General features: G+C 36.6%; 2 protein-coding genes across 2 annotated transcripts in view; one reads left to right on the top strand and one right to left on the bottom strand.

Annotated features, from left to right (window-relative positions):
• Positions 1–3,667, bottom strand: part of LOC148950934 (uncharacterized) — a 146,497-nt gene extending 142,830 nt beyond the window's left edge. Inside the window, exon 1 of the mRNA XM_089090518.1 lies at positions 3,587–3,667. The gene's annotated coding sequence lies outside the window, so the exon portion shown is untranslated. The remainder of the gene's footprint in view (positions 1–3,586) is intronic.
• Positions 3,668–3,730: 63 nt separating this feature from the next.
• The window catches only part of l(2)k09848 (WD repeat domain 74 lethal (2) k09848), a 72,514-nt gene continuing 50,793 nt past the window's right edge, over positions 3,731–25,451 (top strand). The window contains exon 1 of the mRNA XM_089090071.1: positions 3,731–3,807. Coding sequence (XP_088946197.1) covers positions 3,753–3,807 — 55 coding nt within the window. The 5' untranslated portion in view covers positions 3,731–3,752. The remainder of the gene's footprint in view (positions 3,808–25,451) is intronic.

Raw genomic sequence — 25,451 nt, 5'->3', positions numbered from 1 at the left:
ATATGTAAGCAATCAATTCTTTAAAATTACATTTTTGTAGAACTGAATTTCAACAATCTGTTTGTACCGGTTTCATGCAAGGAGTTCAAAAATGTATTGTTCACAACTCCTATCAATTTAGTCAGTTATTGATAGTAGTAATGTTAATGACAGACAGTAGCCTTAGTAATAAGAATAGTTGTAACAGTAACAGTACTAGAACTAGCAGTGGTAGTACTAGTAGCATCAATATAATGTCTTTTTGTTGCTTCAACATCCCGCTCAAAATGCCCTAAAAATATTAATCTAATGCTAGTAGTAGTAGTAGTAGTAGTAGTAGTAGTAGTAGTAGTAGTAGTAGTAGTAGTAGTAGTAGTAGTAGTAGTAGTAGTAGTAATAGTGGTAGCAGTAGTAGTAGTACTAATAGGATTAGTAGTAGTGGTGGTAGTAGCAGCAGTAGTATTAGTGATAGTATTAGTAGCTATAGTAGTAGTGTGCACATAGCGCCTTTCGGTTAGTTCAACATCACCCTCAACATACCTTTCAATTTACAACTTAATACTCTATGCCGTTTATAAGTTATTGCAAAAACGCCCTTCTGACATCCTGCATGCGCATAGTGTGTTTTGGTTTAATTAAACTTTCCCCTTAACAATTTCAAAAATTTCGCCTTTACAGACTTAGCCTTAGTAATAATCGCAATAGAAGTAATAGTAATAGTAGTAGTAGCAGTAGCAGCGTTTACATCTTGCCTTTTTGCCAATTGAACATCCCCCTCATCATGCCCTGAAATATCCAACTTGACACCCTAACCCGTTGCTAAGATTCACCGTTTCGACAACCTGCAAACACACGGTATTTTTTTTTTTTATTTCAGCACTCCCATCAATATTCCCTGAAAACTTCACCTTAATTCGCATAACTTTTTTGGAAACTGAGGATCGAACATGACCCCCTTCCCAATAACAAATACTATATATAAACGATGGGCAAGTTGCATAACTTCCAGTCCTTGCCTCAAGGGCTTTGAAGGTCATATTTTCCCCAGAGACTTAGCTATTGAACCTTTCAACTATGCTGAACTAAATGTCTGCCTCAAAATTTTGATTGAAAGTCTCTGGAGAACAAATAAGCATCGGAGGAGTGCTGCTTGCCCTCCAATAATCTTTGACTCCTGAAAAGGGCATTAGGATCTTTAATTCCCAATTAAATGAGCGTCCTCCGAAATGTCTACGACAACTCCTTCGAGACGAAGTGCCTTGGTACAAAAAAAAAATATATTCATATATAGAGGCAGCTTCGCTCTTTACTTAGGCAGCGCTATTACTCTTCCTCTGACTAGCCGAATCTGTTTTTCCAAAAACGGGAGAAAAACTAGTTAGAAAATTTTGACATTTGTATCTCACAATCGGCTATAGCTAGAGCGTTGATTTTTGTTTCAAAATTAAGAAGAAAAATCGCTTATATTGCCCGCAAATTCCGGAATATAGGTAAAATATGGTAAAACGGAATATGCTCAGCATGAATTGGAAATGCGACTTTTGGCAAACGTACTTCATCTGATTGACAAATTTTAATTTTTATTATTAACTGGACAATTAACAATTTCTCGTTTTAAACTTTGGAGCATTAACGGCAGAGGCTGCTTCGGGACACGCTGTGATTTCAGCCGAAGCATTAGGTACCACAGCTCTGTTACAACTTCTAATAAGACTTTTCATATATGCTGGCATGAAACGGTGAAGCGATTCTACGTCTTTTATTTTTGCTGTTGGCAACTCAACTACTGTACCTGAAGGTACAGGAGGCAGCAACCTTTCCACAACGTTCACTGCTGACACATTGGGCAATGGCCTCCTTGGGCTAGACTCTAGTGCAATCAGCGCTACAGAAGGAGTAGTATCTGCAAACGAAGTTTTGTAGAACACCTTTTTGCATAGTCCTTGCTTAAACTGTAATAATTTCCCCTTTGAAAATGGCACTAAGCTATATTTTTAGTAATTGAACGTTTTGGGGTAATCAAAAAACTTCTGCTTGGTCATTTGAATAATGACAAACGGGTCACAGGGCCGAACAATCAAAAGCTTTTTTGTCAAGTCTAATAGCAAAAAGACTTCCTTGTGCTTCAAAGACCTCTCAATGACGCTTTGAACAGCATCAACCTCCTGAATTGTGGAGTGGCCAGGCTTAGAATACTTCAGCGTTATACTCTGGACGTGTGAATGCATCTTCAGGATGTCTTGCATCATGTAGCTCATTATTTAATTACAATTCTGAGGCACACATGAATCTGACCATGTAACCAAGTTTCTGATGTCAGGATAGGTAGTAAGAACCTTATGAAAGATAGCAGATAGACCACTAGCAATATCATTTACACTTCTACCAGCAAGACATTCTGACCACAAAGAACAATAAACTTTCTTGATTAGCTCTCCTGTATGTCTGCGAAAGGTAAGAATAGAAGTTAAGTTAAAGCAAGTTATCTTCCTTTTGTAAAAAAAGAAAAGACGAAACATCCCCTTTTGGCAAAGAAAAACTGTTCCATATCAAAACGCAATACGGGGTCATCCGAAGCCTTGTCCTTGCCCCTTTCTTCTTTGATTTCTAGTTTTCCTTCCACATGTTTTGAATGAGAGGTTTTGACCTCCTCAGATAATTCAGTACCATTTTTTTTCGGCCACCTTTTTTTCTTCACAAACATCGCATCACTAAGTTCATCTTGTTCACAAAGATAAGAAAGATCGTCTTCTGCTTATCCGAGGTCGCGTTCAGCAAACCAGCAACTTTCGGCAAAACGGACCATGCTATAATCCCGTATGCGATTCGACAAAACCGCTTTAAAGAAATCGAAAAATATGCGATTCGGCAAAGGAGAACTGCAAAATACAGGCACTTAGAGACGTCTTACAGCAATGTAAATTAGACCATTCGAAAGAGATTTTATTTTTTTTACACACGATAGCGTTTGTAACTCAGTTTCGCCAAAAATGGTTATTTTCTACCAACCGCTTTCAGGCGACGATTATGGGCATCACATCTTTACTTCTACCATAATTGCCCTCCATGCCTTTTGCATCAGATTACTTGCCTGCTGAAAAAGCTTTCAGGAATGTTCAAAAGAGTGCCTATGTTAAAAAATTAGTCCTCTTTAAAGATCATCAGGCGCAAGGAAAGCAAAAAAAAAAAATTGTTGTCTACTTAAATGTAGATGGTTTAAATTTTATGTTTGTTCTAGTCACAAGTTTCATCAGGTTTAATTTTTGACTCGGCCCGGTCTTTTAAAGGAAAGTAAAAAAATTGATCACGTCATTCAAACGGGACAATATCCTTATATGCGAACATTAAAAACACGTGCTAATTTCAGTGGCGGATCCAGAGGGGGCGAGGAGGGCACGCGCCCCCTAACGTAGTCCAAAATAGTGAAATTTACTTAATTAACGCAAGTTTGCGTTAATTAAACTTGCTCCTAACGCAAGTTTATCAGATCAACCAATTTTGCGCACCCTCCCCCCTAAGAAAACCTGGATCCGCCCTTGGCTCATTTTCTTATATAAGAACAAAATCAAAATTACATGTTTTGATTTGATAAAAATGCTTAAGCTACCTTTTTAAAGAGACTAGCCTGTTCAGACGCTAAACTGTCCCAACGCAGCCCAGGGTGGAAAATATCAGAAAAGCACTGAAAGATTTTTGTTGCCAATTCTCTCTTTGACAAAATTGTTATAGATAGCGTTCGTATTAATTCTTTACAGCGGAGATTTCAAATAATAATGAAGCACACGGATTTCAATTTGTATGTAGGTGCAGAAACTGGCATATTAAAAGGTAGTGAAATTCAGTTTAAAGACGCTATTGCACGCAATATTTGGTTGAGTCTGGTCAATCAATGTGGTTCAACTTTTTAGATTTGCTTTTCTTAGGCTGTAGGTCTTTGCAAGGCTAGGCTATCTCTGGGATTTGAGCAGAATCCTAAGCCAATGTTATGACCAAGATGGGCCCAGGATTGCAAAAAGCCTCAATTCATAATGGAGGCCTTAGCGACTCTTGCTGTCCAGTTCTAAGCCTGCTTAACTGCTTTGGTGTAGACTTAAGAAGATGTGTGATCCCTGTCCTGCACTGGTATCTGGTATAATTGCTTTTCCTGAGGCCAGAATAATTTCAATGATTTAAAAAAACACAAAAATTGGAATGTTATGACATTAAAAAATGACCATCATATTGACATTTTGACTGACAAATTCAGATGATTTGAACTGGACTTATTAGGATAGGAGTTTTAGAAACTCACATCTCAGGGGTAGAAAGCATGAATTTAGGTGATAAAGAATTTGTTTACTCAGGCAGGAAAGATTGGGTACATACACAGAGATTAGGACTCATGATGAATAAGGAGGCTGCTAAGTCTTGTTTAGGCTGGGAAGGTAGGCTTATTAATAGAATACTAATTACTCATTATGTAACTAAAACATTAAGGGTATCAGTTATAGTAGTATATGCCCCTGTAGAACCAACTGACTGAGATACTAGTGACTCAGATGAATTATACTTACAGCTACAGAAGCAAATAGACAGGGTCCCAGGTAGAAATATAGTGTTTATACTAGGAGATTTTAATGTCCAGGTTGGTAGAATTAGGAACAGATGGTATCCTACTACTACTACTAACAACTCACCACAGCACCAAGCCGCCTGAGGCCAACACAGCTATGCACGCTCCTCCTCCATCCCAATCTACTCCAAGCCTCTCTTTTTAAACCCTCCCACGAAGTTCCCATTTCCTTTAAATCTTTCTTTATGATGTCCTCCCACCCCAGATGGGGATGACCTGCTTTCCATTTAGCCCTAGATGGTTGGCCAAAAAGAACAATCTGTCATCTGCACAATGTGCCCTAACCAATGTGCCTTTCTTTCATTATAGCCCTAGAGAGGGGTATTGAACCACATTTTTCATATAGCCTATTGTTTGAAATACAGCCAGTCAGCCGGGTACCCAGAACAATCCTTAAGCAATTTCTCTGGAAAACATCTGAAAAATCTTCATCTGCTTTTTGGAGCGTCCATGCTTCAGAGCCATGTTTGACCACTGTCATCACTGTAGCTTCTAATATTCTTCTTTTCTCTTCTATTTAACAGCAGGCGGGCTTTTCAGTAACACTATTTAGTCCTTTTCCTTTTGCTTCACTCTGTGGGCTACAGAGCTACTGGCTTGATTGCCTCATATTTATTAGATATATTCAGATATCTTTCAGCAGATCTTTTGACTCTAGGAGTTCAAATATAAGATGATAGATGTCGATTTCTATGCTCTGTGTGCAGGTATAGTTGACTAGGCTCTTGGCTGATAGTGGGATTTTGTGGTGTTTGAAGTATTTTAACAGTTTACAAAGCAAGGTATGTTGTGCAGACGTCATCATATTACATTCAAATAGGCAAAGGTCAATTGTTTCATTATTCATATTACAATGCCTGCAAAGAGGGGACAGGGGAATTGAGCCACTTGAATTAGAAAGCTTATATGAGAATGCAAGGAAATTTAGTCCATTTGTTCCAGAACAAATTCTATGATAAATTTTAGAAAGATACTTATTGGGAAAGGGGGAAAGGATAGGATTAATCTTATTAAAATTAATATCTGATAGCCTTCATCGGTAAATATCTCTAATCGGGATTGGTCTCCCACTTGGCTGGTCAATATTTATAGCATTTTTTGTCTATTTCATCAACCCGATGACTACCACTTATGCCAGAGTGGCTAGGAATGTACTGAAAGTAAGTTTTTATGCCACTTGAAGCAAGATTATCAATAATACTGAGACAATGATAAGTTTCAATGTCCAACTTATATTGAGGAGCTGAGGCCAGCAACTCAAGGCTTGATAAAGAGTCGGAATAGATGATAATATTATTAGAATTTTCAATCAAAGGTTGGTTTTGCTTAAGGTGTTCTAATGCCATGATTATGGCATTTAGCTCAGCAGACATTATAGATAAATTATTAAATAATCTCTCGCCCATTGCAATTTTCAGGTGAGGAAGGAAAACACCACCTGCAACCTTCTCATCCATTTTTGACCCATCAACAAATATTTGGAAGTGATTTTTATAGGTAATTGTATTAAGTTCTGCAAATTTTTTCTGGACAAAAGCACTGGGGGTTAAATCTTTATTCCATTTTGAAAATTCAGTATTTATTATGGGAAATGACCAAGTCCATGGAGGGGATTGGGGGAAAGTAGGTGCAATAGACTTTGCTGGTACAGGGAACTTCTTTTGAATATTGGCATACTCATCTGCAATACCTCTATACATGGCTGGATTTCTTAACCAATTATGTAATGTGTGTGAGCTATTTGATTCAATTTTTGTAAGATGTTTTATCAAGAGAAAGCTACGTCTCTCCCTTATTGTTGTTAATCCACTCTCCATAAGCAGAAACTTGGTGCTTGTGGGTTTCCTAAGACCAAATATGAGACGTATTATATCATTTTGTGTTGTTTCAATTTTTTGCATCTGGGTCTTTGCACATGCACCATAGACAATGAGCCCATAGTCAATATGGGGTCTTATATGTGATTTAAAAAACTGGAGTAAGGTTTTCTCCTTACAACCCCAGGGTGTGGAAAGAAGTCTTTTTAGTATATTTGCTTTTCTATAACATTTTTTTATTGTGTTTGAAATGTGGAGGTGGAAAATGAGTTTTTGGTCAAGCATGAGACCTAGGCAATTAATATGATTATCTTCTGGAATAGTTGTTTTATTTAGTTAGTTTTGCATTAACATGGTTTCGCTTCCAGTGAAATTGGATTATTTTTGACTTGGTGGGTGCAATGGGTAAATCTGAATGTTGAGAGAATTTTTCAAACTGTAAAAATGACTTTTGCAAATTTGACTGTGCTATCTGAAAGGGATTGCCAGATGACCGTAGCACAAGATCATCAGCATATTGTAGATTCGTGTGGGGTAGGTTCATGTCCCAGAGATATAGGGCAAAAAGGAGGCAACTGAGGACTGCTCCCTGAGGTAAGCCTTTGGATATTGTCTTTTGAGGTGAAGAGGCTGAACCAACAACAAACAATGAAACTTTGCACTTCTATGAAGGATTTAATAAAGGATACTAGCTTAGTAGGTGCTCCAAGGTTTGCAAGTTTATTTAAAAGGATTTGGTGGTTCACATTGTCATAAGCTCCTTCAAAATCTAGGAAAGCTGCCACTAGGATATTATTTTTTGAGAAAGATTCATTTATTGCATTTGTTAGCAAAATGAAAGCATCTGTTGAGGAGTGGTATTTCCTGAATCCAGTTTGAGTGTGTGGGATCATGTTATTTTTCTCAACAAACCAGAGGAGTCTGTGATAAATCATTTTCTCCATTATTTTCCCCATCACAGGTGTAATCATTATGGGCCTATAAGACTCAGGGTTATCTTTTGGTTTATTTTTCTTTAGGATTGGTAGGAGGGACGAACATTTCCATATATTGGGGAACCTAGACGATGCCCAAGCGTGATTATAACAATTTAGCAGTTCTTGTTTGTATGAAGGTGTGAGATTCTTTATCCATGTAGGGTGTATATTGTCATAGCTACTGCTAGTTTTGGACCTAATATGATGTATTGCATTATTCAATTCCTGGATTGAAAATGGATTAGTTATGTACTCGGATCCTGGGCGTGGTTGGTAACTAGGGTTCTTAGGAATTGTGGACAGCTTGCTTTGATTATTTGATGTTAGCTTATTAACAAAAAGAGTTGCAAATAGGTTAGCCTTTTCGTTATCATTGTCATAATGGGTATTATTATGTATAAGCTCATACAGGAGTGGGTTGGGAGAAGTCTTTTTCCCACATATGTGGCTTATGACTTTATGTATAATTGGCTCATTTGTTTCTCTGGAGAGATTATTTGCAAAATTATTCCAGTATTTATATTTAGCATCTATTATAGTCCTTTTTAGATTAGATTCTGCTTGTAGTTTTTTTAAATATGTAGTAGGTGTTGGTTTTTTTATGAATTCTGTCCTAGCTGCCTTTTTTATCCTCCATTTATTTAGGCACTCATTTGTCCACCATGCTTTAGGAATTTGTTTAGGGAATTTTTTCTTAGGTGTTGTCCTGGGGATAGCATGATTAGCTGTATTTATTAGTAAAGATGTCAATGCTTCAGCATGTGTGTCAACTGTTGTCTTAGAAATGCATGAACTTTGGGTGAAACTTGTAATTTCATCATTTACCTTATTTTGGAAAATAGACCAATTTGCTTTAGTGTTGATATATTTGGATGTATAAGATAAAGTTTCAGCAGGTTGATTTAGGGAGCAAACTATAGCAAAGTGGTCTGTACATAGACTATCAATTTTATTTATGTAAATTTTGTTCAAAAAATTTAAAGACACAATTTGTAGGTCAATTGTGGAGAAATTGCCACTTTTGGGGTTGAAATAAGTATTCAGGTTTGGAGGGGTAGCAACAACTAATTCATTATTATTTGAAGTCATATGCTCAATAAATTTACCAGCTTTATTTGCTGGTTTATTCCCCCACAAAAGGCTGTGGGCATTGAAATCTCCACAAATAATGATATTTTTTAACATACTAGAATTATTTATATAATTAAAGAAATCCTTGGCATCTGTAGTTTGGCCATTAGGGTTATAAAAGCTTATTATGTAGGTTTTTAAATTATTCAGCCAAACACTTATACCAATTACATCAACATCATTTTCAAAATCTGGAAAATTGATGCCACAAAATTTTATATTATTATTAACTAATAAAGCTACACCACCTCCTTTTCTCTCTGAAGATCTATCCTTTCTCAGGATAGTATATTCCAGAGACTTTATTTGTTGATTTTGGGTTAAATGAGTTTCTTGGAGGCAAGCAATATTAATTGAATTATTATTCATAAATGATGTTAGTTCATTTAGCTTATTTTCTGTGAGTGATCTTACATTCCATTGGAGTATTGATAAATATTGTGTTGTTGATTTATTCTTCATATGAATGTGTATCAATGTTCAGCTTTGTTAAGAGTAAAGCAAGATTGTTTTTTGCTTGAATGAGCATATCATCTGGGATGTAAATTTTTGCCAATTCTGCAATAATTTTTGTTTTCTGTAGTTGATGTATGTTCATGGCCTGAACTGCATTACAGTTTAGAATGAATAACCATATATTTGGGGATTGCATTTTTGGTAGTGCATCCTGTTTGTTGGTTAAAGGATTAATTCCTGGTAGTGTTTCTGGTTTGTTTCTTCTTGGGAGGGAGGGCCAGGCTGGACTCATCTCACCGGACAAGGAGGCTACGTGGCTTGGTGATTGCTTTTGATCGGGATTTGAGATAGGGGGCTTAGAAGATGGTGTTTTATATTGGGTGCTTGATGCAGTGGGGGCATTTGACTTGGGGGTTTTGGTTGGTTTCATTACAGGCTTTATTTGGTATTGTTGGGCAGCATTTGCTTCCATTGCTGCAAAGGGGTATGGGATTGCCTTCTCTGTTGATATTTGGAGTGTTAGAGCTCTTTTCTTGTATGCAAGGCATAATGATTTATTTGAAGATTCATGTGGGCCTTTGCAATTGATGCATGTAGGCTGAGTGTTGTTGCAAGTTGTCAGCTCTTTAGGATGGAAAGATTTACAATTACTACACTCTTGGAGAATTTCATTGCATTTGTTTGTTGTGTGTCCCAGTTTGAAACACTTCTGACACTGAATAGGCTTAGGTTTGTATTCCTTGTGTGGTTTGATTTGCCCAAATAGGAATAATTTTTCTGGGATATCAATTTTATCCTTCAGTGTGAATAAGAAGGATCTACTAGTTTTTAGGCCATTAGAGTTGGGTTTTCCAAGTTGGGTAACATCCTCAACTGGGATTGTGTTTCAAGCCCTATCTGATAGGCCTTCTTTTAACTCCTGAGTAGATATCTCTGTGGGAACATTATAGACTACTTTTTTTGTTGGTGATTGTTTTGGGTTCCAATTAGATGAAATAATTGGGGTATTCAGAAGGGATTTTAGGTTAATTATTGTATCTGCTGATTTCTTATCTTCTACAGCTATTAGCAGAGATCCATCACGGTTAATGTTAAGAGAGAACATTGATTTTAGCAATTTAAAAATTGCAACTCTTATTGCAGTGATCATTTTTATTTCAAAGGGGGTAGTGGGAGTAATTTTAAGGTAAATTCCTAAGTTTTTGGAGGGAGGATCTTGCGCAGGGAGAGGAGAAATGCTTTTAATTGGGGAGATTTTTTTCCTTTTTGTAGAACTTCTAGAGAGGACCTCTTGAAACCCATTATCATCATTTATGGTTACATTAGCCCCTACACTTATCATTGTCCTAGTCTCCGAACTTGAGCTATCATTTGAACTTTGGGAAAGGGTGCATGACCAGCCAAGATGGGTATATTTAACTATGGCACATTCACTGGAGTTTGATTTGGGATCTGGGGGGACATTTTTTTTTTGGAGGACTTCTAAACATTGCCTACTGGACAAAGCTTTAAACAGAGAAAACAAAACTAAAGCAACAAGGGAAAATGGAATGATATCAAACCGTCTGCACTATACTATGGGGAGGAGAACACCACAGTATAGCCCTGAGGATGAGTTGAGCAGGATTGGTTTGGTATAACTGCTGATTAGAAGCGATAATAATTCACAAGAAAATTTGTTTTAATTTTCTTATAGAGTTGCTGTTGTGTTGATCTTGTGTTGATTCTAATCTTGGTTTACAGACTTATCTTCCTATTCTTCCAGACTTTTTTTAACTGTGAAAAAACACCCTGAGCCTTGGCTATTCTATTTTTAACATCTTCACTGCTCCCACCATCTTTACTAATAATACTACCATCTTTACTAATAATACTAAGGTAAGTGAAACTGCCCACCTGATCAATCTTTTCATTACCCAACGTCACCTTTTCATCTTCACTTATTCCTAGCCTTAGTGACTTGGTCTTCCTAACATTAATTTTCAAACCAATACTAGCACCCTGAACTCGCAAAACCTCTAAAACTTCATTCATTTTGCTCACACTTTCATCTAGGATGCTTAAATCATCAGCATAATCCAAGTCCAGGAGACTTTTTCTTCCCCATTTGATTCTGTGGTCTCCCATTGCCTTTCCTGTGCCCCTTAAAACAAAGCCCATCAAAATAATCCATATAAAGGGGGATAGAAGACAGCCCTGATTAACTCCTGATTTAATACAAAACCAGCTGCTAACCTCATTTCCTACCTTAACTGCAGCAGTGTTATCATAGCACTAATCACTTTAATATATTTGTCTCGTGTACCATACAAGGATAAAACCTTTACTAAAGCTCTTCTATTAAGAGAATAGAACGTTTGCTTGTAATCTATGAAACTGAGGACCAAATGTGTGTGAAAACCCAGGCACTTCTCAATTATTAGCCTAAGAGTGAAAATTTGGTTGACACATCCTCTACCTTTTCTAAAATTGCACTGCTCTTCTCTTAAAATTTTGTGTACGGCATCTCTCAGTCTAAAAATTATCATATTACTAAGTAATTTACTACCTACAGAGACCAGACTAATGCCTTGATAATTACCACACTTACTTTTATCACCTTTCTTATAAAGTGGCTTAATTAAGGTTTTCCTAAAATTGTTAGGTACTTCCCCTTTTTCAAAAATCATATTCATAGTCTTCAATAACTTATTTCTGACCTCAGAGCCACCATATTTAAGAAACTCATTTACCACCCTATCAGCACCTGGAGCCTTATTATTCTTTAATCCTTTTAGTACTGTTGCTAATTCCTCCTCACAATACAAATCTTCCTTCACATCCAAAGAATCACAAACTTTTTCATTTTCCTCTATATTTTTTCCTGCAACTCTATCTTGGTTAAGCAAGTTCTCAAAATTTCTGGCCCATCTCTCTTTAGTTTTTTCCTTATTGCTAATTGCAACCCTATTCCTATCTTTAACTGGGACAAGTCCAGATTGACTGCTCCCTCTAAATTTGTTAACATGCCAGTACAATATTTTACTATTATGCTGTCTAGCTGCATCTTCCTGATCCTCAGCAATTTTATCCATGCCCTCCACTTCACACCTCCTTAGTTCATATTTTAATGCTTTCTCCACTTTCTTTACATTTCTTTTGTTTTCATACCATCTATCACTCAGATAATTCTTATACAATTCCTTTCCCCTTTCTATTAAACAAAAACCTTTCTCTCTAATATTCTTAGCTGCAGTTCAAGCTTTTTTCCCTACAGAAACTTCGTAATTTGTTTTTATAAAAGTATTCAAACCATCTTTCATAATGTCAAATTTTATATTCTTCACTTTAGTATTCAACTGTTTCTGGAAAGTTTCTCTCTCATTCTCATCCTGGAGTCTACTAACATCATAACTTCCTGGGAGGTAGTTACCCTTCTGAAACTTCAGTTTTAAATTAACCCCTTACACTACTAGATGGTGATCTTTACTTTTAACATCAATAACAGCATTCCTATATACCCTAGTGTCTTGTATTGTTCCTGCAAGTCTACAGTTTACCAAAACATAATCAATAAGCTCCGATGTCATACCATCATGTGAATGCCGAGTTAACTTATGAGCCATTTTATGACCAAACACTGTGATGGTTATAACTAGATTGTTATACCTACAAAATTCAAAAAGTCTGTATCCATTACTGTTTTCTTTTCCTAAACCAAATTTACCTAGGCTGGGATGAAACTCATCTGATGAAGGAATAAAGGAAAAAAAGAGAGAAAGAGGAAAAGACAGAAAGAGGAATTTATCATTTCGTAATAACAATTGGCTTAGTTACAGTGACCTATATTCCTGCTCTATGTTCATCAATTAATTCAGTGACCTTCAGGGATTATAAAATTTTCACAATTGGAGAAAAGCCATCAAACTAAGCAATACGAATATAAATTGGACATACGATACGAAATAAGCCAAAAATCAAAAATAGTTTTCGGAACAGTATAGGCATTTACGCTGCGATAAAAGTGACAGGAGAGAAGTAGGCAGAAGAGGGGTGAGAGAGTTGTCTGCAAGAGCCGTGGTACCCGCTGGGCTTGCCCCTTAAATTGCGGGGACAAGGTAGGCAGCCTCCAACGCTTCCCTTACCTCTCTCGTAAGTGAATTTCTGCTATTCATTTGGATTGAATTATTTTATTAGAAGGCGTTTGCTGGAAAGTGGGGGGACTTAAAAAAGCCACCTTGCGGGCAAGTCATTGTTTTGTGACTTTACTTTAAGATTTAATTACGCTTAGAACTACGATGGCTGAAAGTGAAAAAATTATTTTGAATCCATTACTGAATTGTGTAATGAGAGCACTAACAGATGGATTAAAATTGGAGTGTATCGTAAAAGCGTGTGTTGCTTTCTATACACATGAAGATTTTATAAAGGCAAAGCGAATCCTTCATACTGAGTTGAATATTACGAATCGTCTTGTGACCTACTCTAAAGATGAGGACACTATCATTGAGATATGCACAAGTCGAGTTTCAGCTGTGAAAAAAAATGGGAGCCTGCCAAAATTTGTCATATCGAACAACTGCTCGCTTCATGTCATCGGAGATGTGGCGACTGCAACAGTTACTGTCAAAGTCAATGAATACTCTCGGACGCTTGATAATTTTTGGCCACCCAGTCTGCACCAGCCACCAGTCTTTTCACAAGCAGTCGTAGTGCACCTGAAACGTCCAAGCCCAGAAACTCTACCTATTCTGTCGTCTTGAAAAATCCCCCTAAGGAGCTCAATGGCCCAAATGACCGGAAAGCTTTTATAGACAGTTTCTGTGAAAATACAAATAACAATAGTGAACTTTGCAAATCTGCAAACGAATGAAAGCTTGTGGTCAGGTCGAAAGCTGCAGCAGTGAAAATCGTTGAGAAGGAGGAATCTTCTAAGCCCCATCTCAAAATTACTGTTCGAGAACCCCTGCACATAGCTGTTCTTCGAAATGTCCCTGGGGATATGAACTGTGAGGGACTAAAAAATGTGATCTCGTATAGTATGAAGACTGAACAGTGCCGGAAATCTCGTTCTTGCAAAGAGTATTTTAACACTCTTAGTGAGCTCCAACAATTTCTGAGTGTTTTGGTGATTATTAGCTACTAGCATCTACCTGCTAATCCATTTAAATTCTTGCCAAGACGATGCTATAACTCACAACATCGGTCATCTTAAGTCCAAGTACATGGGATAACCTGTGATATCCATGCTAGAATCAAGTGATATTCGTTCCACGTGAGATATACAAATATTTCAGCAATAATAAAGCGCTGACTGAACATCTGTCAGCCATAAGATGGAAATCGTATGTTGTCACACCCAGCGTCCTGCACACCAGTTATTGCTTCTATATCTTATATAGATAACAGTTTATCTTTGCCCATGATTTTCTCGTACGCGACTCAAAATTTAATCTTGGGTGATGTTTTTGATCAAAATTGAGTTGTCTGTTTACAAGAACATTTCGTCACAAGCCGTAGTAAAAGTATTCTTAGTTTTAATAGTTCAGTATCGGTCTATTCAGTTTCTGGGAAGCAGCTAAGTGGAAAAGGGCGACCCTCCGGTGGTATTGCCACTTTTGTTTGTTCAACTCTAAGATCTAGTGTATTTGAAGTCAATGATAATTTTCTGGCACTTCGTGTTGAGGGCTGTGTTTTTATTAATGTATATTTGCCTACAAATTACCATGATGAGTGTTCTTTTACATATTCTAGTGATAAACTTGGCCAGTGTATTAACCTTATTAGATCCTTAAGCCTTCAATGCATATTAGTTGGTGACTTCAATTGCGATTTGAACGAACCGCTCTTATATAGGTCTTTACGTTCTACATTGTTGCTTAGTATTTTTGGAGACCAGTTTGATCTCAAGTGTAAGGATTTAAATTTTACACATGTACACACATCAATGCCCACATCAGATCTCGATCACGTTGTTGCGTCCGCAAATCTCAGGATTTTGCCTGTCAAGGTTGTACTTGATTTTCAGCTTTCTGATCACTTACCAATACAGTTCTCAGCCGATATTCCTTGCCACAGCTCAGATACACAAACGCAAACAACTTCAAAAACACCTCCTAGGTCTCGCCGTGATTGGCGTAAAATTAACCCTGTTTTATTTCAAGAAGAAGCTGCCAGAGTCCTTAGTAAGATCCGTGTCCCTTTCCATCTTCTCTCTGGATTAACTGCTCTTTCAAGGGAGGGAACACAACTATCAGTTGACTTTTATTGCGCAGAAATTGGCCATGCCCTTTGCTGTGCTGAAAAAGCTGCCGTCCCTCTAAGTAGACCCCGTCATCATACCCTTCCAGGCTGGTCTGAAAATCCAGAGTTAGTGGATACCGATTCTAAGTCTAAATTTTGGCTTCAACTTTGGGTTTCTTGTGGACGACCCCGTTCGGGGGTAGTCAATTCAATCCGCCTGCTCACAAAAAGAAAATTCGCAAAGGAGCTAAAAGCTCACAGAAAAAAGACGATTGATATCAAATCTACACAGCCCAAAATTAATCCTTCTCTCCTTTGGCGTTTTCTTTCCTCTAAAAGCAATGAGTCTTTATCCGCATCTGCTATCCCTGATTCTGAATGGTACGCATATTATGGGTCAGAATTTTCGCCTCCTGACCTAGCCCTCAACGAAAGATACGAAGCTGAGTTGGACGACTTCTTAGATAGTTGTCCTCGGAGTGATTATCTTGTAACGGAGGGAGCTGTATGTAAGGCCATCTCTCTCCTAAAACCTAAACAATCTTTTGGGATTGACGGGATCAGTGCACTCCATCTAAAAAGTGGTGGGCCCGCTCTCATTAGTCATGTAACCCTCCTAATGCAGATTATCCTCATTCAGGGTATTGTCCCAACCACTTTCTCAATTGGAGATCTTACACCAGTTCCTAAAAAAGGAAAAGTTACCATGCAATGCTCCTCTTTTCGTCCAATCACGGTTGCTACCACTTTCTGCAAGTTATTTGAACTTTTATTCGTAGATGAGTTTGAAAAATTGTGTTGAAGTCCACCAAGACAATTCGGTTTTAAACGCGGCATTGGTTGCGCGGAAGCACTCCATGTTGTTGCATATGCACTCCTGGATGCACACAAATCAAGAAAAAGTCTAGCAATCGGGGGCTTAGACCTGCAGAGAGCGTTTGATTCATTGATTCAAGTACGTATGTTGCTAAACTCAGCTAAAAGAGGAGTGAACTCAAATATCATCCAGGCTTTCCGTGATCTTTATTCTCACCTTTGCGTGCAACTCAAGCTCCCTCCCAATAAAGGCCTTCCGCCAGCCCCATGGTCAGCTTTGATACCAGTCCATAAAGGTGCCCGTCAGGGAGCAGTTCTATCCCCCAATTTCTTCAACAACTACATTATTGAACCTCAAGACAGCTGTCCTTCATCATGGATTCTCAGTTCCATTGACATCTCCCTAGTGTGCTATGCCGATGATACGCTGAATCTCAGCCGGACGCTTAACCGCCTTTTAGAAATATTCTCATGTCTGCAGTCCAACTACGAGAAAGTCGGTCTGAGATTTAACTCCCAAAAGTTGGAAGTTTTGCTTTATAATTGGAAGAATGACCCTCCTACTAATATCACACTAGGTGATTGTTCAGTAAAACCAGTTGATAAAATAGTATATCTAGGGCTTCCACTAGGTTCCTCATTACAGTATACCCGTTCCCTCCTGATCTCACATCTTGAACGGCGAATATCCAGCTCCTGTGCTTTGATTGTTAAATCCACTCTGAGATTTAACCGTCCACTACTGGCAAGTATTTACAACGCTACCGCTCTGCCACATATATTATGTGTGACCCCTTTCTGGAATTTGTTGGCAAACCGTGAAAAGTATAAAATCCGCTCTGTATTTTTCCGTTTTGCAAAGTACCTACTAAAATTGCAACCTTGGACAAAAAATAGTTTTCTGATTCGGCGCTATAACCTAGCGGACCCAAATCTAGCTGTTCAGACCCTTATTAGCCGGCAAAAAACAAAACCAGCAATTATAAAGCACGCGTGGGCAAGTTTGCTTGTTTAATTTTCCATTTTGTTTCCCTTTTTTTTTTTTTTTTTTTTCCTTCCAAAAGTTGTTGTCTTTGTTGCTATTTTCGAAGAAGTTGTTGTTTCTGTTGTAATCTTTGAGTATGCTATCTTTCAGTTTCCACTTTTCGTACTATTTTGTATACTATTTAAGAAGTTGTTGCTTTTGTTGTTATTATTATCGTTTTGTTCCCTCTTTTCGTATTTTTGTATACTCTGTCATTGTACATTTATTGTATACGACGGGTTTTCAATATATATTATATAATATTATTATTATTATTATATATAAAAGAAACTTCTTTGCCCATGACTTGAAAGCCAGAAGACTAGGTGCATTTTTCGCACACTCAGCAATATATTCCAAACATGGGGACCATAATGGCAAATCACAAAAGATGCCCGAGTGGTGCTCCTAAACTCATGAGTTAAGTTATCAGCTTTTCTTGTATTATGATCATGATGGTCTCTATTAAAAGTCAAAAGATATTCAAAAGCAGAGGTGAGCAGCTGATTCAAATATTTATACAAGAAAATTGTAACTTGGCAATCTCAAATTTGAGATACATCCATTAACTTATTCTTTTTAAAATGCTCATGAGGAGGAACCTCATCAGAATCATCAAATTCAGATAGTAATTTTACAGCTCTATTCTGAATTTTTTGTGCTCCTTTGAAACATGTTACAAAATTACTTGCCCGTATAGAGCATCTGTAGCTAATATATGGGTAAAATATAGAAAAATAAATCATTTTCAGGATCTTTTTTGGGACTAGATTTTTAATTCTTTGCATCACCCCAAGGTGTCTGCTTAATTTTTCAGCTATTGCACTTGAATGGTATTTCCACGACAGGTTTTTATCAATTAAAAACCCAAAATACTTTGTTGTTGCTACTCTCTTTATCACATTTTCTTGAACTGTGATATGGTCATTTCCAGCACTAGACAAAAGTCTTGAAAATATCATGAAAAAAGTTTTAGAAAAGTTTAGGGTTAACATATTTTGCTGAGAAAAAGTTAGAAATTCAGAAACTGCATTATGAATTTTATTATATAAAACATCAAGTGAAGGTGCTGCCAGAAAGAGCAAAGTGTCATCTGCAAACAGGATGACACCAGCCTCTGACAGGTAGTGTTTCACTTGATCAATTAAAATAATGAAAAGTAGAGGTCCCAGGATTGACCCTTGTGGGACCCCACACTCTATTTTATTTTTTTAAGATAAGAATGACCCATTCTGAACTATCTGATACCGATTGTGTAGATATGATGAAAACCACTCCAGACTTGAACCCTTCACCCCAATCAAGTCAAGAGCTTCAATAAGCTCTGAGTGGTCCACAGTATTGAATGCTTTTTTCATATCCAAAAACACAGCTGTGGGTATGAGACCAGCTTCAAATGCATCACTAATCCAATCAACCAATTTCAGAACTGCTATATTTATAGATAGCCCTTTTCTGAACCCAAATTGATTTTCTATTAGAATTTTATTCTTTTCAATATAATAACTTAATTGGGCATGTACCACTTTCTCATATAACTTAGAGAAAAATGGGAGAATAGATATAGGTCTTTGATTCAATGGGTCATCTTTTTTCCCTCCTTTATGAAGAGGAAACACTCTTGCAATCTTTAGTGCTTCTGGGAAGACTCCAAGATCTAGAGAAAGGTTGATGAGGTGTGTCAAGACAGGTAAGACATTCGTTTTTGTGTCTTTTATGAGTTTCAGGGAAAACTCATCCATCCTGCTAGAGCTTGACTTCATTGTAGCCAGGAATCGTGCCACTTCCCATTCCAAATATCTTGCAAACTCAAAGGAATTCTGACTTGCAGGGTGTCTATCAACAACAGATCCAAAACTTGCAAATATGCATAGTTTAGCCCGTGCTTGATCACAAAGTCTTTTTCCTTCATTTGCAAAATAACCACACAGAAATTCAGATGTCTTGAGAATCAGTAAGACGACCTCCTGTTGTCTCCATGACTCTCATCTCCTCTTTACTATGAAATTTACCCAAAAGTTTATTTATTGTTTTCCATGTATTTTTCATATTCCCTTGATTTTCATGAAATTCATTTTGAAAATAAAGTTTCTGAGCATTCCGTTTTACTGAATTTAAAATATTCCAAAATCTTTTTAATTTTATAAAATTACCATCTGAAGAATCCTTTCAATAATTCACATTTAGTTTGTTTTTCTGCTTTATTGAAACTAGAATAGCTTTTGTTATCCATGGTTTCTTAGGAAAATTTCTATTAGGGTTTATTCTTTGCAAGGGACATGTTTCATTCATTACATTTGTCACTATCTCACTGAATAGGTCATATTCATGACCTATTAGGAACTGCGATGGTTTTCTTAGTTTCTCAGTCTTTCCTAAATATTGGTCTATCCCTGAATCTTGACAAGTGTGAATTCTTATCTTATAATCTGTCTTTGTCTACTCCTCTGGTATGTAATGAATTTTCTGTACTTTCTGTCTCTTCTTTTTGGTGGCTTGGTATTACTGTTTCTAATTCTCTAGCTCTCTTTCGTAAACATATTGTTGCTGATTCAGTAAGAAAAATTCAGTTCAGTTATTCAAAAATTGTAGCAAACTGTGGAAAATATAACAGAAGAGCTCTTGGGCGCTTATTCTCAACTTTTTCTGATCATTCTGTACTTTATTTTTTGGGTGTTAATTCTATTCTTAAGCTAAAGGATTTTAAAAAGATTAAAGTTACATATTTCAAATTTTGCAAATTTCTTCTTTCTATGCCACCTTGGACCAGAAATCGGCATCTAGTTAAACATTTGTATGTTACGGATGTAACTCAAAGGCTTGGTGACCTACACAAAAAGTTTTCTGCAGATGCATTTTGTAAATTTGGCCCTGACCACGGTCTTTTACAGTTATTTTCTTAGTTTAATTTAATTGCTAGTGTTTGTTGAGTTCTTTTTTTGTTTTTCTTTTTTCTTATTATGTACTCCACTTGTACTACTTTTTCTTAGTTGTGGGTAATAAATGATTGATTGATTGATTGATTGATATGCAGTATTTGGACACTTTTCCTTTATTACATGCGAGAAATTTGTTTCATCCATCATATTTGCAAAACTCTTTAGGTTTTTATTATTCACTTCACAGTAAAACAAAGCCCTTTCATTTTGTTTATTTTCCTTGGACTGATTCAGCTTTATTTTACTTATTAAAAGAAGGTGATCCAAGCCATTGGACCCCACCACATCTGCTTGGGATCTTTCAAGCAACCCACCATTAACAAAAAAATTATCAATTAAAGATGCCAAGAGATGCAAAATCCGAGTTGGAATAGTCACAAGAGGAAAACTATCATGTGACACCATCATATTAACAAAATCTGAGCTATTCGCTCTTTTTAGTAAATCTATATTAAAATCTCCCATCATAAGTTTGTTTTTATTTTCATTATTAATTTTGTCTAACAATAGTTCAAATTCATCAAGAAAAAAACAAATATCACATGACGGATTTTTGTAAATCAATCCCAAAATCAAGTTCCTTTCCCCTTCATTTTTTATTTCAATGAAAAGTGTTTCGATCCTACCTTCAAGCCACAAAGGAAGGTCATCACTAACCCAATATTGGGTACTTTCAATAATCAAAAGGTCTAGACTGCCCTGCTCCATGGTTGTCCATTCTCTTTGGGTATATAGGAGTGCTGTTATTGATGTTAAAAGTAAATATCACCATCTAATAGTGTCTAGGGTTAATTTAGAGCTGAAATTTCAGAAGGATAACTATCTCCTGAGAAGTTATGATGTTGGTAGACTCCAGAATGAGATTTTGATAGAAAATTTCCAGGAACAGTTGAATAATAAACTTGAGAATTTTTTTGACAATGTTAAATATGGATGGAATGATTTTAGAAAAACAATTTGTGAAGTTGCTGATGGTGTCTTAGGGAAGAGAGTTAGGACTGCAGCTAAGAATATTAGTGAAAAAGCATTATGTTTAATAGAGAGGAAAAGGGGCTTGTACAAGACTTATCTGAGTGATATATCATATGAAAACAAAAGGAATGTATAGAAAGTGGAGAAAGTATTAAAATATGAACTAAGGAGGTGTATGGTAATGGCCATGGATAAAGTTTTCAAGGATCTGGAAGATGCAGCTAGATGGCATAACAGTAAAATATTGTGCTGAAATGTTAATAAATTGAGAGGGAGTAGTCAATCCAGACTTGTCCCATTTAAAGATAAGAAGAGGGGCACAATCAGTGATAAGGAAAGAGTTCAAGAGAAATGGGCTGAACATTTTGATAATGTGCTAAGCTAAAATAGAGTTTCAGGAAAAGATATAGAGGAAAATGAAAAGTTTTTGATACCTTGGATGTGAAGGAAGATTTGTTTTGTGAGGAAGAATCAGCAACAGTAATAAAAGGATTAAAAAATAATAAGGCTCAGGTGCTGATAGTTTGTAAATGAGTTTCTTAAATATGGTGGCTCTGAGGTTAGAAATAAGTTACTGAAGATTAGAAATATGATTTTTGAAAGAGGGGAAGTACCTAACAATCTTAGGAAAACCTTAATTAAACCACTGTATAAGAAAGGTGATAAGAGTTGGTGTGGTAATTATCAAGGCATTAGTCTGGTCTCCGTAGGTAGCAAATTACTTAGTCTTATGATACGTTTTAGACTGAGAGATGCTGTAGACAAAGTTTTAAGAGAAGAACAGTATGGTTTTAGAAAAGGTAGAAGCAAATTTTCACTCTTAGGTTAATAATTGAAAAGCACCTGAGTTGTCAAACACCTTTGGTCCCCAGTTTACAGATTATGAGCAAGTATTTAATTCTGTTCATAGAAGAGCTTTAGCAAAGGTCTTATCCTTGTATGTTATACCAGACAAATACATTCAAGTGACTTGTGCTATGTACAAGAATAACACTGCTGCAGTTAAGCTAGGAAATGAGGTTAGTAGTTGGTTTTGTATTAAATCAGGAGTTAAGCAGGGTTGTGTTCTATCCCTCTTCATTGCTTCTCCCGTTTTTTAGAATTAGTAATATTGCGCATGTAAAAACCACATTTTTTAATTTTGCTAAGTTCCTTTGCCACTTTTCTAAATCTGAATCAAATACTTTTTTAATGAATACATGTAAAATGAAAAACCCTGTTGATGTTTTGGAGAAAAAGCAAAAGAAATTTTTATCCAAATTACCTCTTCACGAAACAGCAGCAACATTTTATGAAATTTACAAATAAATTTCTTGTGAATTATTATCTCGATTTATCAGTAGTTGTACTGAACCAATCATGCTCAAAATCCTCCTCAGGGCCATACTGTGGTGTTTCTTTTGTGGATGGTGAAGTTTTCCCCACAGTAGCGTGCAGACCTTCTGTTATCATAGTATTATCCTTTCTTGTTTTAGTTTAATGCATATTCCAATAGGCAATGCATAGAACTCCTCCAAAAAAAAGTCCCCCCAGATCCCACCCCAAATACCAGTGAAATTGATACCCATCTTGGCTGGTCAAGCTCATTATCACAAAGTTCAAATGATAGCTCCAATTCTGAGAATAGGACAATGATCAGTGTAGGGGCTAGTGTCACTATAAATGATGATAATGGGTTTCAAGAGGTGCTTTCTAGCAGCTCTAAAAAAAGGAAAAAAAATCTCCCCAATCAAAAGTATTTTCTATCTCCCCGCCCAAGATCCTCCCTCCCAAAACTTAGGAATTTACCTTAAAATTTCTCCTAATACCCCCTTTGAAATAAAAAAGATTACTGCAATAAGAGTTGCAATTTTCAAATTGCTAAAATCAATGTTTTCTCTTAATATTCAACATGATGGATCTCTGCTAATAGCTGTTCAAGATCAGAAATCAGCAGACACAATAATTAATCTAAAATCCCTTCTGAATATCCCAATTAATGCATCTAAATGGAACCCAAAACAATCCCCAGCAAAAATAGTAGTTTATAATGTTCCCTCAGAAATACCTATTCAGAAGTTAAAAGAAGGGCTCTCAGATCGGGTTGGCAACACAATCCCAGTTGAAGATGTTACCCAACTTGGTAAACCTAACTCTAATGGCCTAAAAACAAGTAGATCTTTCTTATTTACAATGAAGGAAAAAATTAATATCCCAGAAAAGTTATTCTTATTTTGACAAATCAAACCGCACAAGGAATACAAACCAAAGCCCATTCAGTGTCAGAAGTGTCTTAAACTAGGACACACAACAGACAAATGCAATGAAATTCTCCTAGCGTGTAGTAATTGTAAAGCATCCCATCCTAAAGAGTTGACAACTTGCAACAACACTCAGCCTACATGTATCAATTGCAAAGGCCCACATGAATCTACCAATTAATCACCTTGCCCTGCATATAAGAAAAGAGCACTAACACTCCAATTAGCAACTGAGAAGGCCATTCCATACCCCTTTGCAGCTATGGAAGCAAATGCTGCCCAACCATACCAAATAAAGCCCATAATGAAACCAACCAAAACCCCCAAGTCAAACGCCCCCAATTCATCAAGTCCCCCATATAAAACACCATCCTCTAAGCCCCCTAGCTCACATCCCTCTCAGAAGGAATCACCAAGACAACAAGCCGCCTTGTCCAGTGAGATGAGGTCAGCCTGGCCCCCCCCCCTCCCAAGAAGGAGCAAACCAGAAACACTACCAGGAATTAATCCCTTAACTGACAAACAGGATGCGCACCTAAACATGCATTCCCCAAATATATGCTTATTCATTCTAAACTGTAATGCAGTTCAGGCCATGAATATATATCAACTACTGAAAACAAAAATCATTGCAGAATTGGCAAAAATCTACATCCCTGACGATATGCTCATTCAAGAAAAAAAGATCTTGCTTTACTATTAACAAAGCTGAACATTGATACACAGTCATATGAAAAATAAGTCAACAACACAACACATATCAATACTCCAGTGGAACGTAAGTTCACTCACAGAAAATAAGCTAAATGAACTAATGTCTTTTATGAATAATAATTCCATCAATATCGCTTGCCTCCAGGAAACTCATTTAACCCAAAATCAACAAATTAAGTCTCTGGGATATACTATCCTAGAAAGGATTGATCATCAGAGAGAAAAGGAGGTGGAGTAGCTTTAATAGTTAAAAATTATATAAAATTCTGTAGCATCAACTTTCGAGATTTTGTAAATGATGTTGATGCAATTGGTATCAGTGTTTGGCTGAATAATACAAAAACTTGCATAATAAGCTTTTATAACCCTAATGGTCAAACTACAGATGCCATGGATTTCTTTAGCTATATAAATAATTCTAATATGTTAAAAAATATCATTATTTGTGGAGACTTCAATCCCCACAGCCTTTTGTGGGGGAATAAACCAGCAAATAAAGCTGGTAAGTTGATTGAGCTTATGACTTCAAATAATATTGAATTAGCTGTTGCTACCGCTCCAAACCTGAATACATATTTCATCCCCAAAAGTGGCAGCTTCTCTACAATTGACCAACAAATTGTGCCTTTAAATATTTTTAATAAAATTTATATAAATGAAATTGATAGTCTATGTACTGACCACTTTGCCATCGTTTGCTCCTTAAATGAACCTGATGAAGCCCTATCACATACCTCCAGATATATCAACACCAAAGCAAATCGGCCTATGTTCCAAAATAAGCTAAATAATGAAATTACAAGTTTGACCCGAAATTCATGCATTTCAAACGCAACAGTTGACACACAAGCTGAATTTTTGGCATCTTTACTAATAAATACAGCTAATCATACTATCCCCAGGACAAAACCCAAGAAAACCTTTCATAAACACATTCCCAGGGCATGGTGGACAAATGAGTGCCAAAATAAATGGAGAACAAAAAAGGCAGCTAGGAGAACATTCATAAGAAAACCATCACCTACTACATATTTAAAAAAAATACAAGCAGAATCTAATCTAAAAAGGACTATAATAAATGCTAAATATAACTACTGGAATAATTTTGCAAATAATCTCTCCAGAGAAACACATGAGCCAATTATACGTAAAGTCATAAGCCACATCTGTGGGAAAAAGACTTCCCCCAGTCCACTCCTATATGAGCTTATACATAATAATACCCATTATGACAATGATAATGAAAAAGCTAAGCTATTTGCCACTCCTTTTGTTAATAAGCTAACATCAAATAATTGCAGCAAAATGTCCCCAATTCCTATGAATCCAAGTTACCAACCACGCCCAGGATCCGACTATATAACCAGCCCTTTTTCAATCCAGGAAATGAATAATGCAATACATCATATTAGGACCAAGACTAGCGGCAGCTATGACAATATACACCCTACATGGATAAAGAATCTCACCCCTTCATGCAAACAATAACTTCTAAATTGTTATAATCACGCTTGGGCATCTTCCATGTTCCCCAATTTATGGAAATGTTTGT

The sequence above is a fragment of the Artemia sp. Qi Xiang Cuo genome, chromosome 6 (genome assembly GCF_049724085.1).
Source record: "Artemia sp. Qi Xiang Cuo chromosome 6, ASM4972408v1, whole genome shotgun sequence".
In the NCBI taxonomy this organism is placed as follows: domain Eukaryota; kingdom Metazoa; phylum Arthropoda; class Branchiopoda; order Anostraca; family Artemiidae; genus Artemia; species Artemia sp. Qi Xiang Cuo.
Note: the sequence above shows the minus strand (reverse complement) of the source record. Positions and strands in the feature narration are given on the sequence as shown.